The 17421-nt window shown below is 32.3% G+C and overlaps 3 protein-coding genes across 3 annotated transcripts; all 3 read right to left on the reverse strand.

The window, feature by feature from the left end:
• Nucleotides 1–544: 544 nt before the first annotated feature.
• Nucleotides 545–7103, reverse strand: LOC149061422 (uncharacterized). Its single transcript, XM_089217135.1, has 2 exons — nt 6968–7103; nt 545–1291 (listed from the first exon to the last, which is right to left on the reverse strand). The coding sequence occupies exon 2, from the start codon at nt 1182–1184 to the stop codon at nt 873–875; it is 312 nt and encodes a 103-aa protein (XP_089073261.1). The 5' UTR covers nt 1185–1291; nt 6968–7103; the 3' UTR covers nt 545–872.
• LOC107167335 (zinc finger MYM-type protein 1-like) lies at nt 4408–7899 on the reverse strand. Its single transcript, XM_089214981.1, has 3 exons — nt 7652–7899; nt 5631–6331; nt 4408–5474 (listed from the first exon to the last, which is right to left on the reverse strand). Exons 1-3 carry the CDS (start codon nt 7897–7899, stop codon nt 4408–4410), a joined length of 2016 nt encoding a protein of 671 aa, XP_089071107.1.
• A 3637-nt stretch (nt 7900–11536) lies between these two features.
• On the reverse strand, nt 11537–12079 carry LOC107167332 (uncharacterized). Its single transcript, XM_015516334.1, has one exon. The coding sequence runs from the start codon at nt 12077–12079 to the stop codon at nt 11537–11539; it is 543 nt and encodes a 180-aa protein (XP_015371820.1).
• Between the last annotated feature and the right edge of the window lie 5342 nt (nt 12080–17421).

The following is a 17421-nucleotide window of genomic DNA, read 5'->3' on the forward strand; positions in this document are numbered from 1 at the left end:
GTTGCTGAGTTTTTAATTAAAAAAATTTAATTATGTCATCAAATGAAGATTCGTCAAGTGATGATGATGTAATAGTCGCCTATTATTACAACTATTATAGACATAGGAAAATCAAAAGAATGTGGTGTCATGCTTATATTGAAAAGAACATTCACTGTCGTTTATTTGTTGCTGCTAAAGAGCTAGAAAAGTCTGATTATAAGTTTATAGCATTTTACCGCATGTCAAAAGAATCATACCAACTTTTGATCAACATAGTTTCTCCATTTATACGACAGAGGGATACAGTAATGCGGGAATGTGTTAGTGCGGTAGGAAGGATTTTGATAACTTTGAGGTAAGTAATTTTATTTATAAATTTAGTATTATATTTAATAACTATTTAAAAGTTTAAGATCAAAACAAAAAATTAACATTACATAGGTACAAGATAAAACATGTTGATTTCATCTCTATTTCATCATCTATCTTCTTCTGTAGCCATAGATACCAACTGTGGGTAACTAACTATTTGATTCGCTTGTGGAATTACTTCTGTCTTCGATGTTCGTAGGCGTTTCCATTTGATGCAGCGTGATAGGAGACATAGGAGAAAATGATGAGTTTGAAAAATCGTATGACAAAATACTCGTTGTTTGAGGTGTTGGTTGATATATTTCATCTATGAGTTGAAATATTTTACGCCTGAATGTTTTGAGTTGTTGGTCGGTCAATGGCTCCAATTCTGGGACCAAACTGTCAAGAAACGATTTTATCGATGCAGTTTTTGGATTATCTCTTTCTTTTGGTGTACTCAATCTGGTCGTTTTTCCCTGAAGAAAATCCATAAACTTAGTATCAACGTCAGTGTTTGAAATTCCACGTTTAAAACCTTATTTCTTTTTATTCATATCAGAGGCTTTTGGGGGTCTCGTTGGTGATTGAGATAGTGGTGACTGCTGGGCATCGATTGATAGTGGTTGAAATGAATCCTTTCGGGGAGCCGGTTGTGATATTTGAGTTAGAGACAAAAGTGGTACTTCAGCAGAAAAGCCCCGAGATGGCCCTGAATTTTCTTGCATGTCACCGTAATTTTGGTCGATTAGAGACTGAGAATCACATTGTTCGTTAACTGGTGGCATATTTCCAGGAGCAGTAGGCATGTTGGTCTTCACAAACGACAGGGCAAACTGCATCGCTTGCATTAGGTAATATGGTTTCTTTTTTTTTGAGCTTGAGCCACTAGGGGGAGGTTTCAAGTTCCGAACAAAAACTGACCTCAAATTTTTCCAACGTTCTTTACATTCGGATGCTGCGAAAAAAAAAGAAAAACTAACTTAAAAAACAAAAAAAACTATAATTATAATAATATTAATAATAGTTAAAACTCCCATAACTATCATACTTTTATTAAATTTCTAATCTTAATAATAATGATCTTAATAAATAATATAAAAATTATTTTATTTCAGATATTTGGCAACTGGGTGTACATTTGTCTCACTTTCATTCTACTTTGCTAGAGGTGAGAGCACCATTGGGTATGTCGTGTACGAGACTACTAAGATATTCTGTGATGTGCTTAGAGAATCTTACATTCCAATACCAACCAAACAAGAATGGAAGCAAATTGCTGAACGATTTTATTCTTTGTGGAATATCCCGAATTGTATAGGAGCAGTTGATGGCAAACATGTGCGCATTGAAAAGTTTCCGAACAGTGGTTCGAGTAACTTCAACTACAAAGGTTACCATTCTATCGTATTAATGGCTTGTTGTGACGCGGACGGGTTGTTTACAATGATTGAATGTGGATATGCAGGAAGAAACAGCGATGGTGGTATATTTCGTGCTTCAGCAATTAAATATTGGTTGACGCACAGTGGACTTGATATTCCGTCACCTGCTTGGCTTCCGAATGACATAAATGAATCCCTTTGTCCTTTCTACTTAGTTGGAGATGAAGCCTTCCCATTATCCCCTTATTTAATGAGACCATATTCGAAAAGAATTCTTGATAATACAAAAAGAATTTTCAATTATCGCTTAAGTCGTGGTCGAAAAACTATAGAGTGCGCGTTTGGAATGATGTGCGAGAAATTCCAGGTACTAAATAGTCCAATCCGTTGCCGAGATATAGAGAAAATTAATAATATAATAAAAAGTGTTTGTGTTCTTCACAATTTCGTTAGAAAAAGAGAAGGTATACAATACCGCATTTCACAACATGACGAAAATGTCACAGGCGGAGTCGCAGTCTTACCTTTACAAAACGATAATAATATTCCAAATATCGTAATAAATAGTTGTTCTTCCGCAAGCGATATAAGAAATTATTTAGCATCCTACTTTATCACCCCTCAAGCGTCTCTTCCTTGGCAGTGGAAATATTGTATTTGATATTGTATAATAATATATTTTATTGATGATTTATAATATTTTACATTACTTATTATTATTATTATTTTTTTTTTTATAATAAATTGTTTTTGTTATTACACGCTTTTTTTTAAATATAGAATAAGTATGATACAATAAAATAGTTCGTATCGTTCAGATGTACCAAATACGAATAATAATAGAACGATAAGGGCAATTCACAAATGTCATTTTGAAATACGACTATTTTTATAATGGTTCATGATAGTATAATATTGTAGATAATTTATAACTTGAAAAAAATAAACACGCGTTTAAATTAAATTATTAATATGAATCGTATAGAATTAAATAATTGAACTAAAAATAAAAATAATAGATTAGCCCGAATTAAACATTTGAATATAGTCTATAGCAGGTATTATATAATAATTAAAAATAATAATTAATATTAATATAATATACATAATATGTAATTATATAACCATTATCAACTATATTTTCATTCAATTAAACATTTTTTTTTACCTGGCAAGTTCATTTCCTTCCCGACTTCCATCCAGCCCTTCTCCGCAACATTTTTACGGGAATATTGAGGCAAAGTGTAATTATAAAGTTCTGGCCTTTTTTCAACTTCACCCACAAACTTTATGTTGAAAGCGTGTTCAGCCATAGTTGTTTGATTCAAAAACTGGTAAACACTCGAAAACACTTGTATATTAATATAATATTCGGGAGACGCAGGCGGCGCAGACGACGGGCGACCTTCCTTGCAAGTCGCGAGAGACTGGTAGAATACGCGTAGGATACGCGTCGCTTGGGAGTAGCGTCGTTTGTGCCTTTCAAGTACTAAATATAGGAAGTGATTTACAAGATACTCGAGTATCCGTCGCGTCGTCTAGGAATTGCCTCGTGTGAAGAAGACCTTAATGGTATTAAGTAGTTAACATTTTTTTTAATACTTCTATAATTTATAGAATGATTCGTCTTCTGTCGATACAGCGATTAGTGAAAATGAAAAGCAAGTGTAAAAATTATTTATTTATTTTTTTAGATTCCAAACGTAGCAAGGAATTATTGATTTTAGACTTTAGTGTAAAGGCTCAAGTTAAAATTTTGACAAAATTCGTGAAAATCAAGAAAATATGCAAATTATTTTTTGAATTAGAAAATCATAAAAAAATAGTCTGTCTGTATCTAGGATTTGAAAATTTAATACAAGATTCCTCAAAAGTTTTTTTTATCTTTATACGCGTAAGAAAAAATCTATTGGGAAGTCAAACTAATTTTTGATAAGAATTTAAATTTTAAATTTTTTAGATATTCCAAGATTTCTTATGGAACGTTTTTATTATTTTGAATGTAAACCAAAAACTTAACCTTTGATATTTGAAGTTTTAACATATTTTGAGCAATTTATAGACATTTTCAATTGTGATGGATTAATCATATAATTTACATAAAACATTACTAAAACGAAGTCCAGGTATAAAAAATCCATCATCAATTCTTGAAATGCGTCGACTGATGGAACGTATTCGTCAAAATGAATTAAGATCTAATTCTTATAGGAAAAAAATAAAATTTCAAAGCCATAATATCGACCCGGCATATGGTGTCAAATCTCAAAAACCAGACATGAATGATGAACAATATTACGAAGAAAAAGATAGAATATTAAAATCAATTCAGGATATGGCAGTTGATCGAAAACAAATAGAAAAAGAAACTTCCGAACAAAGTGCATCTAGAAAATGGTTTGAATGTAGAAGGAATATTATAACGACGTCAAATTTCGGTCGTATAATTTGTTTACGTGAAGATACTGAATGTGAGGGAGTTTTGAAAAGTATGCTATATTCGCCTGACTTTGACACAAAATCAGTGGCGTATTTAAGGGTTTTCCGCCTATAGGCACTTTCCAATTTGCCGCCTCCCCCCTCCATCATTCCTAAAATTATTTATAAAACATATTTAAATATACAATTTATTATATTATAATATTATATTAAAAAATATACATTGTTAATGAACATTAAATTACAAATATTAGAACTTAAAATTTTTTCTTCTACTTTTTGCCTCGGCAAATGCATCAATTAAATCATCGCAATTTAAAGTCGACAGTAAATCCGCTTCGATATTCAATATAGCCAAACTATTGAGTTTTTCACTGCCCATAGTCGATCTTAAATAATTTTTGATTCGTTTAAGACATGAAAAAGAACGCTCAGTAGTACAGTTAGAAATTGGAGTACAAACATATATTCTAAGTGCTATATCTATATTAGGATACACGTCCGTAAGAGAATCTTCTCGTAATAATTTACACATTTGTAGAGGAGAAATGCAATTAATTTGTTTATTTGAAGATTCCAAATAGGATTTAAAATGTATACATTCTGTTGAAAATGCTTTTTCAATATCACCTTTGTAACATTCTTGTAACTTATTGGCAAATTCTATTATTTCCGAAACACTTAAAGAAATAAGCTTGTGGAGTACGATAAATTTTGTGTAGTAAAAATCATAAGCCTGTCGCCGTTTTTCTAATTCACTTGCTATTCGATCAATAACCACATAAAATGTAAATATTTTAAACTTTTCACGGCCATTCATTGATGTATCAGTATCGCTTTTTTCATCATAAAATACTTTCCTTTTTTTTAGACGGGACTTTACATCTTGATATAATTCAATTCCTGACATAGTTTTTGCTTGTTCTTCAAAATAGTCAAATCTATCCCGAGTTTCTTGAATAAGATTAATAAGCGATGTATATAACTTTGAAGCAGTACCAATATCAATTGCAGTACCTTGTAAAGTTTTGTTAGTTATATTAAACTGTTCTAATACATATGTCCAAAACACGGTCAAAAATGCGGTTTCCAAAGATTGTAAACTTTTAAAAAGACCTTTGGCTTCGTTTCTGGTAATGCATTTTTCGTTTTCATTATTCTTAATAAGTGATAATGAGTTTATTATTTCTGACCATGATGCATTTAAAGCTCTACATGCATCCGCGCGAGCCGACCAACTAGTTATTGATAAGGATTTAAGTGTGTATGAATTTTGCTTCATATTGTCGTGTAAAATATTCCATCTATGAGTAGATGCTGTGAAAAAATTGTAAAGTTGTTGAATAAGTCAAAAAAATGAAGATGCATCACTACAACATTCTGCGGCAGATGTTCCTACTAGATTTAAAGAGTGTGCAGCGCATGGTACAAAATAAGCTAAGGGGTTTAATACTTTTATTCGGACCTGCAAACCTGTATAAATGCCGGACATATTGCTGGCGTTATCGTATGCCTGTCTTCGACAATTAGCAATATCAATGTTATGAACCTTTAAAATATTTAAAATAGCATCTACTAATTGTTCAGCTTTGTGTCCTGTATTAGGAGTGAAACATAAAAAACGTTCAATAGGTTCGCCGTTATGCTGTACATATCTCACCATAAAAGAAAGTTGGTCGACATGAGAGATATCTGGGGTAGAATCTACGCTTATTGAAAAGTATTTAGATTTCATTAACTCTTGTATTATAGTATTTTTCTTTTTTTTCGTAATTAATTGTATAAACTCATCACAAATACCGTGTGATAAATAAGAAGTTGTACCGCTTCCTATATTACTAAAACGTGCAATATTATCTGCTAAAAATGAATCGAATTGAGCTAATAATTCTAAAGACATCATATAGTTTCCATTGTGATTAGAACCAAAAATAGAATTATGACCACGTAACGGTAATCCACGACAAGTTAGTGATTTTATTGTAACAACTACCCTTTTCAAAACATTTCTCCAGTATATAGTCTCTTCCTGTAGTTGTAGTACTAAACTGTTATCAATTTTTCCGAGTTCTCTACCTCGCAATTTTAATGTTATAATTGAATTTTTATGTTCTTGACTATTTTCATGCCAATTGAAACGCTGATTGGCATTTTTCCAGTCATTATAACCCACTCTGTTACAAGTTGAATTTTGTTTAAACTTTTTTCAAATAAACGACAAGACCCACAAAATACTACACCTTTACTTTTAGAATATACAAGCCATGAACGTAATGCAAGTTCACCATTTAACATTTTCCTCTGAAATAACTGTTTTGTTAAATACCGTGTTTTGTCATTATATTTTCGACCGGAATAAGAAAAATCATCGGTTAGATTTTGATTTAAGCCATGTTTTGCTACATAGTTACGAAAAGATTCATTAATTAACCATTTATCGGGATCGGTTTCAAAAAAAATTGGAAGTAAATGTTCGGATTTATTGAAATTTTTTTCTGTGTCTACATTTTTTTCAGAATTATTATCAATAATTGTATTTATTTAAACTTGTTGGGTTTCTACTTCTATGCTTTCACCACTATTTGAATCAGGATTTTTTTTAAAATACGTATGTAATTGAGTTTTATTTAAAATATTTTTATTTTTTTGTTTTTTAATTTCGACAATCTTTTGTACTCATGTCCACTTAATCTTTTCCTACCATCAGCCATTGTTACAACTTATAACCTAGTTTAATTAAAATAAAATCTCTAAGAAAATTTACGTACAAAATAATTTTATAATAATTAAGTTATAAATTCACAAATTACCTGTCGTCAAGATTTAAAAATTATACTGCCCGTGTATCGTCCGTGTGTACCGTGTGTCCACTGTCAAACAATTCAGTAATGACTCAGCGTTGCCAGAAACCTTCGTTGCAATGTCGCCACTAGAAAGCACTTAATATCGCCCAAATCGCTTTTCCCTTTTGAATGTTCAAAATCGCCTTTTTCGCGTTATCATAATATAACATCCATAGATAACAGATAAATTTTATATTATAATTAAATATTAGAAAATGTCGATTCTAAATTAAATTAAAATGTAGTAATTATTATATTCTGTGGTAGTATGTTAGATAATTAATTGTAGTGACATCCTTCAGGCTTGATGCAGGCGAATAGGTGATATATTTTTGATTTATAAATTGTAACACTGAGGTTTTCCATATCCTGATATGACACATTTTACGAATTTGACTTAATCATCATTTTCATAGGCCTAAATAATAAGTGTTCAAGATTTTTATTTTAACATTTTTGTGAGGACTTTGTGCCTATATATTATAAAATAAAAAAACAATAAAATACATTATAAAAACATTTATATTAACAAAACATTAAAAAAAAACAAGTTATCTGTTTAACAACAAATAAAAAATAAAATGTTTAACTAAGACTTTTTAGATCAAACAAAAGGAACATATACTATTACAAAATAATATTAATAGTCACTCATCTTCTTCAACTGAATTTAAAATTGTAATGGTTGTAAACAGATCATCAGAATCATCAAAGTTGGCAATTTTCAGTGATTTGTCAGAATCATACATTTTTGAATCAAATAAATTTAACATTTGCTTTGACGGAATAAACGAAGTACAACATTGTTTTTTTACACTGTTATGTACTTTTATTCTAATCAATGCTACCAACATTGATTGGCTCATCCTATTCCTAACTTTGGTTTTTGTAGCATTCATTACACTAAATATTCTCTCAACCACTGCATTTGAAATTGGTAATGACAATAATCGTAATGCAAACTCACTAAGTTCTTTAAAAGTATGATCTCCTGCAGCATTACCTGTACTTGGGATAACGTAGCCCAACAGTTAATTAGTGTAATATCATGAACCGATTTGCCTGGAAATATATCATTAAAACTGATTGATCCTAACGTCCTCCATTGAATTTCCAACAGATCTTTATCAACATTAACTTCTATTAACAAAAAAAAAAAATAATACATTTTAATATTGCATATACTATGTACTGGTATTTACATATTTATATACCTGCCAAGTTTGGGAAAAAATCCTTAAATGTTACTATTGGTTGTAAACCAAAATCAAAACAAAATGAAGGTGATAAGTACTTAAGTTTTTCTATAACTTTTAAATTTTGTGGAAGTCTTTCTACTATTTCATGACACAAACGTAACAGAAATCTTGCTGCTCTTTCCATGATTAAATTTAACTTTAGTTGATCTATGGACTGTTTTTGTAAACTTATTTTTGACTGTTCTTTAAACTGATGACCAAAATCAACAGAATTACATGGTAAATGTGTTTCAGGTAACCTTAAACTATTCTGTAAAACTTCAATATCAATTACATTAATAATATTTTTATTTGAAATGTCATCAAATATTTTTTTCATATAGTATGGTTTCAGTATACGTTTTAAAAGTGATATAAGCAGTATTTTTAAGTCATTATAAGCCTTGTAAATATCAACGTTGGTTCCTTGAAAAACTATGTTGACTTGAGTAACTTCATATAATACTGGTTTAAGAAATAGTAAGTACAGTAAATGTGTATCATCATTTATCATATCTGATAAAGTACGAGAAGTATAACACCCTTCTTTACTTTTAGAAATCAAATTAAAGTGCGTTTTTAAAAGTAGCCATTGGTCTAGGACAGATTTTATACAACCATACCATGCCAACCAACGAGTGGTTGACAGTTGAACAATACGAGGTGGTTGTTTTCCTTCATATAATGTTTGAAACAAATCCCTATACCTTAACTGTCTTAATGAACTATGCGAAAACCAACTTCTAATTTCTCTGACCAAAAATTCCAAACTACTTGGTAATTCATCACACGCATTTGAAGCACATATGTTTAGTGAATGACAGACGCATTTAATTAACTGAAGATGTGGAATTATTTCTTTTAATAGTGTAAATAATGATTTATTTTTACGGCATAAATTACTGGCACCATCTGTTCCAATACCTATTAGATTTTGTATGTTCAACTTTGATTTTTCTAAAAATTCTAGAAAAATAGTCTTTAAAATTTCAGAAGTTGCCTTTTCAATTTCAACAAACCCTAGGAAGTCTGTAATTATATCTAATTATGAACAGCTATAATACCGCACACAAAAGGCCATATATTTATTTGTGCCGATATCTGAGGATTCATCAAGAATGATAGAATATGAACTGGTACCTATATCTTCTATCAGTTCATTTAAAAATTTGATTGGGGCTTTAAGGTGTGCGAGAAAAAATGTTCATCAAATTTGGGATAATTCTAGAGGTAGTGGAGTTGAAGCATGTTATTTAGCAATGAGTGAAAAACGTTACAGATTTTTAGTTAGATGCATCCGTTTTGATGACATAAATAATAGAAATGAAAGAAGAGAAATCGACAAATTAGCACCTATAAGAGAAGTATTTGAATATTTTATTGCGAATTTTCAAAATAATTTTATAGCAAGTGAATATCTAACAGTTGATGAACAATTATTAGCGTTTCGAGGTCGTTGTTCATTCAAACAATACATTCCTAGCAAACCGGCCAAGTATGGATTAAAAATGTTTGCGTTAGTTAATGCCAAAACAGCTTATACATTTAATCTTGAAGCTTATGTAGGTACTCAACCTGAAGGGCCATATAAATGTAAAAATTCTGGTGAAGATATTGTTTTTAGACTTGTACAACCAGTAGAAGGAAGTAACAGAAATATTACAGCTGATAACTGGTTCACAAGTTTTCCACTAATCCACTTTCTTTAAATACAACCATAACATGTGTAAATAACACAAGTACTTTTAAAGAATCTGTTGTGAGTGAAGTAAGTAAAACGTCATCTCATATTAGATTTTATAATAATGTATGCTAATCATATAGTTTTTTGCTAGGTATCTAAAGCTTATTCGGATAATGTTTCATTAAATAGTACCACAGCATGTGTAAATAATACAGGTACTTTTAAAGAATCTGTTGTGAGTGAAGTAAGTAAAACATCATCTCCTTCTTCCCTTTGGCCTTTTCTCGGCGATAAGATCTTAATAGACTTAATGCTTTTTTTTTAACTTCTTCGGGATTTTTGTTGAGCTTTTTACCTATTTCTTCCCACGCATCTTATTTTTTCGTTTTAGAGAAATATAATGCATGTTTTGGATTCCTCAATACTTCTTCTTGTTGATACTCTTGGATCAACTGAATGCAGTCTACGTTGCACCACTCCATTTCAATTATTTTGTTTAAAAATGTAATTAAATTATCTCTCAGAAGGGGACAAGTAATATTATCATCGTGGCATAAACACAATATCTATTTTTGTCATGAGTCAAATTATTATTATTTTTAAAACATCTTATTTACGTTCAACGTTGTTATTAATTTACTTTGTTTTCCTACGATATTCGTACAAAATATATTATACTATGTCTAAAAGAACATGTTACATGGTTAATTTGGCTAATAGCAGTTAGTAGGTATGATGTAAAAATTAATAGCTTATTATCTATATTAATACAATCACATAAAAAATAAGACAATAATATGAAGTAGGTAAAAAGTATACAATAAAACCATTATTGATTTCCATTTCCATTTTAATTTAGATACAAATACAAAAGAAAGTACCATACCTGCAGTCATGAGAAAACTGCTCTTTACAGTAGATAATAAGAAAAATGTAAATACTGTAAAACAACATGTACAGGGGTCACTCGGGTCGCTGAGGTGATTAAAATCAAAAATGATCTATTTTCGTTATCAGTCGCTGTGGAGGTAAATATTGATGTTGTGGCGTTAGTGGAGGAAAAACCGTCTCTCACTAACGACCAACTTTTATTACTCTGTTCAGAAGGTAAGACAAATAAAAACATTGAACAACGTGCGCGTGGTTCACTTTAAGGCGTTGAATCGCCGGTATATTTATAAAAAAATAAAACACAAAACGGTGATTAAATGTACGGCGTCGCGTAAGGTTAGGTGCGGCGTAGCGATCGGCGATCGTGCGCGTAGACCGTAGGGAAAAAGACTGTGTCGCGAGCGATTGTCGCGAGACGTACCAGAGCGTTGTTAGCCGCCGTCGAAATGCGCGCGAGCGGTGGGGTGCGGTACCCACGCGCGAAATAATTGCACGGGTGAAAACATAATACAATAAAAATGGGTACGGTATAAATGGTACAAGTTTACAATAAATACAAATAAGACACAATAAATACAATAAGCATATTATAATATTACTACAAACAGTACGGTAGAACCGTGACCGCGGTCAACACGCGACGGGCGCGCTATGCTGGTGATAGAACCGTATCACTACATTACTCCCCCTCGGCGAAAAGAAAAAACAACCGAGCGTTGTTTTTTATACGGAATTACGCGAGTAGGAATGGACGGCGATCGGATCCTCGCGTAAGACAAATGCTGGCTTGAGACGTTCGATGGAAATCCAGGTCGTCGATGATTGCCCGCGCTGCACCTTGAATATTTTTTCGCGGCGTTCCAAAACTGCGGACGGTCCCTCGTAACGTGGCTGGAGCGGCGACTTGGCGGCATCTATCCTGATGAAAACGTGGCTCGTACGGTTGAGGTCGTCTGGTACGAAGTGGGTGCGTCGGGTTTCGTGGTTAGCACCGGGCGTGAAACATAGTTGTCCCATCGATTGACGTAAGGCAGCTACCAGCTCAGGCGGTTGTAGCTCGGGTGGCGCGTGGTGAAAGTATTCGCCTGGTAGTCGGAGCGTGGTGCAGTATACCAACTCGGCTGGAGTATGATCGACGTCTGCTTTCACGGTGCTGCGTAGTGCGAGTAAAACGATCGGTAGCTTGACCGACCACTGCGGCGTTTCGTGCGCGGTAAGCGCGGATTTAAAGGCGCGTCCACACGAGAGCACGTACAAGCTGAGCATGTCAAGCTAACGCGATCCGATTGTTGTCGGTAAATTGTGATTGCTCAAAGACATAATTGCCCGACGCACTGCTCCGTTTGGACGCGTACGTAGAAAAAGTTAACTTGCTCATGCGTGCTACTGTGCTAGCTACTTAACTCTTTAGTTTTTTAATTGCATTTTTAAACTAAATAATTGAAATGGAGTGGTGCAACGTAGACTGAATTCAGCTGATCCAAGAGTATCAACAAGAAGAAGTATTGTGGAATCCAAAACATGCATTATATTTCTCTAAAACGAAAAAACAAGATGCGTGGGAAGAAATAGGTAAAAAGCTCAACAAAAATCCCGAAGAACTTAAAAAAAAGCATTAAGTCTATTAGGATCTTATTGCCGAGAAAAGGCCAAAGGGAAGAAGACCATGGGGACTGGTACAGGTACGTTAAATCATATATATTAATATTGTATGGTAATAATTCCATTGATTATAAACACTGCATTAGCATATAAGTAAAGTATATTAGTATGATAATTAATGATATTATAAATTAAAATATACTTAATATATAATGGGCGTCAAAAGAAGAGATAAATAAGTAGTTTTTTTACCTTTTAACAAGGACTTTTTATTTCTTTACTGTATATAAATAAATTTTTAACAGCCCAAGTTATGAAAAACCCTAAAATTAAATTTTTAAAATAACAAATTAATAAAGGAATATAAATAATTTAATTGTCCTGTATTAATAGCTTATAATACAAAAAAAAAAAAATAACAGAAATGACTAATGACTGACAAGTGGTTAACTATTCTATATTTTATATTATTGAAAACAATACAAACTATTTGTTACATATTAGTATTATATTAGTTTAATATTATAATATAAAGAAAATATAAGGGAACTGGATCATCGTATAAACATTGTACTTACCTATATACGTGTAGAATTATTTACAATTTTAAATAGAATTTACAATTTACAAAGTGGTAAAATATAAATTAATTGATTATTATTTAGGACGAAAAGACGTTTATGTTTCCAAGTGGTTTGCCTTTGAGGCTTTTCAGTTTTTGCTAGATCGAGATGATCCTCGACCATAGTTATGGCTATAGCATAGTTATTTTGCCAAGGCAGTGCTCCGTTTTCACTAAAATATGTTGCAAACTCGTTTCTTATTTCATGTGCAGTAGTTTTTGATTAACGGGGAATATTTCGAAGGGGTTGTAATGGTTGATCATTTTGTCTACAATGTCCTTCGTCCTCTCTATCAAAACAACCGGGAGGAGTATAAGTGTTTCGAGAGAAACTACTTCACCTTAAAAAATTATGCAAATAAACAATAGTCATCATAACAATTTCTGCTTTTTCTGGCTCTAACAATAACGGTTTACGTAAAACACGAAAAATTGAGGAACAAATTCCAAAGACATTTTCAACTACTCTCCTACATCTGCTTAAACGGTAGTTAAAAACACGCTCTTTTGAATTCGTAGGGTGGGTGCCAGAAAAAGGTTTCATTATTATTTCGGTTAGTGGGAATGCTTCGTCAGCTACAAAAACAAATGGTATATGTATACTTCTTTGAGGTTGTGGCAGTGCTTTTGGTACATTTAAACTATTAGTTTCTATTTTTTTGTTAAGATCACAATTTTTGAAAACACCCCATCGGAAATTCTACCTTAGCAACCTACATTTGCATAAATAAAATTATAATTCGCGTCGACCAGTGCGAACAGAACGATACTAAAAAATGATTTGTAATTATAATAATCACTACCACTTTTAATCGGGCTTTGCAAAGTTATGTGTTTCCCGTCCATTGACCCTAAACAATGAGGGAAATTCCATTGCTTATCAAATTGATCCGCTACATCAGTCCATTCTTTGGGAGAGGAAGGCATCTAAATAAAAAATAAATATATTGAAATACTTTATATTTTTTAAAAAATATTTATAAAAATGATAAATTATTTAAAATATGCATCTAAAAATATAAAATAGAAGAAATATGTATTAATATGCAAAATAAAATTTCAAAACTAGCTTTGTGAAAGCATGCAACGTATTTGGTTTCGTACTCTGCTATTTTTGTGATAGTGCTAAACAAGTATGCATATGCTACAGGTTCTCTGCTCTACAGTCATAATTCTTAAGTTCTTACTTTTATAAAAAAATAAGTAGCGGAAAGTTTCATTGATTCGTATGTTTGTTTGATGTTATGAATAATCTAAATTTGTCTTATTTATATAACATATTTTATTTTAGGAAGATGTTTTAAACGAGTCGGGAGATGTGCATGACGGTGACGACTTACCAGAATGTGAGTTAACTCAACAAGAACAAGAAATTAACCCTGAATCGTTCTCTATTCCTGAACAACTAACAAGAAAAAAAAAAGACTCAAATATCGGATAAATGCACAGAGGATGCTATTGAGATTTTAAAACGACCTTATCCAACTCTCTCTACACCTGATGATTGGTCAGTTTATGGACAGCATCTTGCGAATAAACTTCGCAAATATACCTCCACGCTAGTTGCATTGTCCAACATTATTTTAATAATATATTATTTGAAGCCGACATGGGAAAATTTGATCTACCTAATAGCCATGTACTTCAACAACCTCAATATCCAAATTTCAACGCCTATTCAACACCATCTGCAACATTTTCTCAAAGCTCTCCATTGTCATCCACGGCCTCTCCTTATCACTATACGCCCGTCACTTCATTGTCTCCAAATGAACCACTTCACGAGTTTCTTTCACCAGTACTTCAAACGGCTCAAACTCATGACTTAGGACTGTACAACCATACTGAAACTCAGCCAAACTCATTTGATAATTTTTTTATTTTATTTTATTTTAAAAGTATTATGAAAAAGATTTTCATAAATTTTGTTAAATTTTTTGTTAAACGCGATATTATAAAGGTTTAATATGTTTTTTATCTTAGTTATTTGTTTCTCTATTTGACAAAAGAATGTCATTTTAATTTTTATGCAATAAAATACTTTTTTTGCTGTACTTATTGTCTGTTTTTATTTAGAATTTCCTCATTATTTTAGTTTTTATATTACCTTAATATATTGCTTCAGAACTTCAACAATAGCTTGACAAACTTCCGGTACTATGAGTGATATAAGTTGTTTTGATATCAAAAACGTATACTGGAGACTAGTGTAAAAGTCTGCTGTAGCAAGGAATCTCAATGTAATTGCTAACCTTTTGTCAACTGGAACTGCGTTTCTCATGTTAATGTCATTTTTCATAATTTTTGGTCCAATTTTGCACAGCGAAAATTCATAGTCTTCTGATTCCATTCGAATAAAGTTTTTAAACTGCCAGTAGTTTTGTCAAATTTTAAATGATCCAATAAATTTGTCCCAGTTTATCGTGGTCCACCATCTTCTATTTCGTCGACTCGTCTTTTTTTTGTTTTTTAAAACAGAATGTAACACTATTAACGCGGCATTTTTAACTTAAAGCTCATGTTCCAGCAAAACTAAATTATTTTCATGAAGAGACATGATTAATTATTATTTTAATAATACAGGGTGGGGCACTGAAACGGCCGATTTTAAAAATAGATTTTCTCAGTAGTAATTAAGATAAGAATTCTCACTAAATATTATTAGTTCAAAGACAACATGCCATTTAGTAAACATGGAACAGTGGAGTGGTAATCAACGTGCTTATGCGATAAAATCGTTTTACAAAAATAATAACAGTTACGAACAGCGTGAATTTCGTCTTCATTTTAATATTAAACGGCATGATTCGGTACCATCGGCTAAGGCTATTAAAATATGGATAACCAACTTTGAAGAAACGGGTTCAGCATTAAAAAAGAAGCCTGTACGACAAAAAACCATTCGCACACCTGAAAACGTCGTTGCTGTCAGAGCCGCTCTCATAAAGAGTCCGAGACGTTCTGCACGAAAACATGCGTTATCGTTTAATTTATCCAGTAGAAGAGATGGCCATCATCTTGAGGACATAATTTTTAAAAAATAAATGGCATGTTATAAACTTCATTATAATAAATAATAATTAATTTTTATTTGGTTTTTTTATTTTATAATTTATCTATAGTTCCGTTGCGGCAGCCGTCCGATACACACGTATGTTATCAACGTCGTCGTGCCTCGCCTGCCAATTAGTGCTTAATTAAACAACGCGTTTAATATTTAAATATTAACGTAATATAGCAATTTCTTTAATGTCTCTCGTACATATAAATAAACAAAAATAACCTATTTTTTATTATTTATTATTTTGTTTTACCACGCATTCGTACAGTCGTACGAATGAATATTATTTTATACAGTTTTAAAATAATTATATTCATAAATAGTCCAACTGCTGTTCTATTACGTAACACACCGATCGGCGTTTCCTTATCTGCGGACCGTCTTCGACGGATCGGTTAATCTAATTAATTAATCACCTCCGCATCGACCACAATGTCAACAACTACGAACAAAAACAACAAAGCTGATACGCCTCCAATCAACAAACTCGCAAAACCAAAATTCAATGTAAATACAAATCTAAATGATTCAAATCACAAGGCTTCTTCGTCTAACATCACACCAACGAGTGACTGGTCAACTCAAAAGAAAAGGAATCACTCCAATTCCTCTTATTCTAATCCGGAATCACCAACCTCTCCACAAATACGCCGTTCTAAAACTAAAAAAAAATTATTCATTACGAATAATCGTTACGAAGTTCTCAGTTCATTGGAACAATCGGTAGAACCTCCTGATGAAGACTCGCAGGATACAAATTTTGAACCAGACGTTCCCTCATCTATCAAACCTCCCCCTCCTATATTCATAAAACACGTTCGCGATTTCCCTGAATTATGCACCGTACTCTGCGAGTTAATTGGTGTTGATAATTTACAGTGTAAGTCAACGCCAGATCAACTAAAAATCCAAACAACAAATCCTGAAGCATACAGAACGCTAGTCAAATTCTTAAGAAATGAAAAAGCACTATTTCACACGTTTCAATTAAAAGAGGATAAACCAACTCGCGTGGTGATCCGTAATTTACATCCTACCACACCAACTAGTTTAGTAAAAAGTGAACTGGAAACACGTCTTTTTGAAGTCCGTCAAGTCTCTCAGGTACTCCACAGACTAAACAAAAAACAGCTCCCACTGTTCTTTGTAGATTTAGAACCAACGACCCACTCAAATGAAATTTTCGAACTCAATTCTCTTCTTCATACAAAAGTAAAGGTTGAAGAACCCCACAAATTCAAAACGATCGCCCAATGTACTAATTGTCAGGACTATGGACACACAAAGGCGTATTGTGGTCACCCACCTCGCTGCGCCCGCTGC

The sequence above is a fragment of the Diuraphis noxia genome, unplaced genomic scaffold (assembly GCF_037042655.1).
Source record: "Diuraphis noxia isolate RWA-SAM2 unplaced genomic scaffold, SU_Dnox_SAM2 contig0001, whole genome shotgun sequence".
Taxonomy (NCBI): domain Eukaryota; kingdom Metazoa; phylum Arthropoda; class Insecta; order Hemiptera; family Aphididae; genus Diuraphis; species Diuraphis noxia.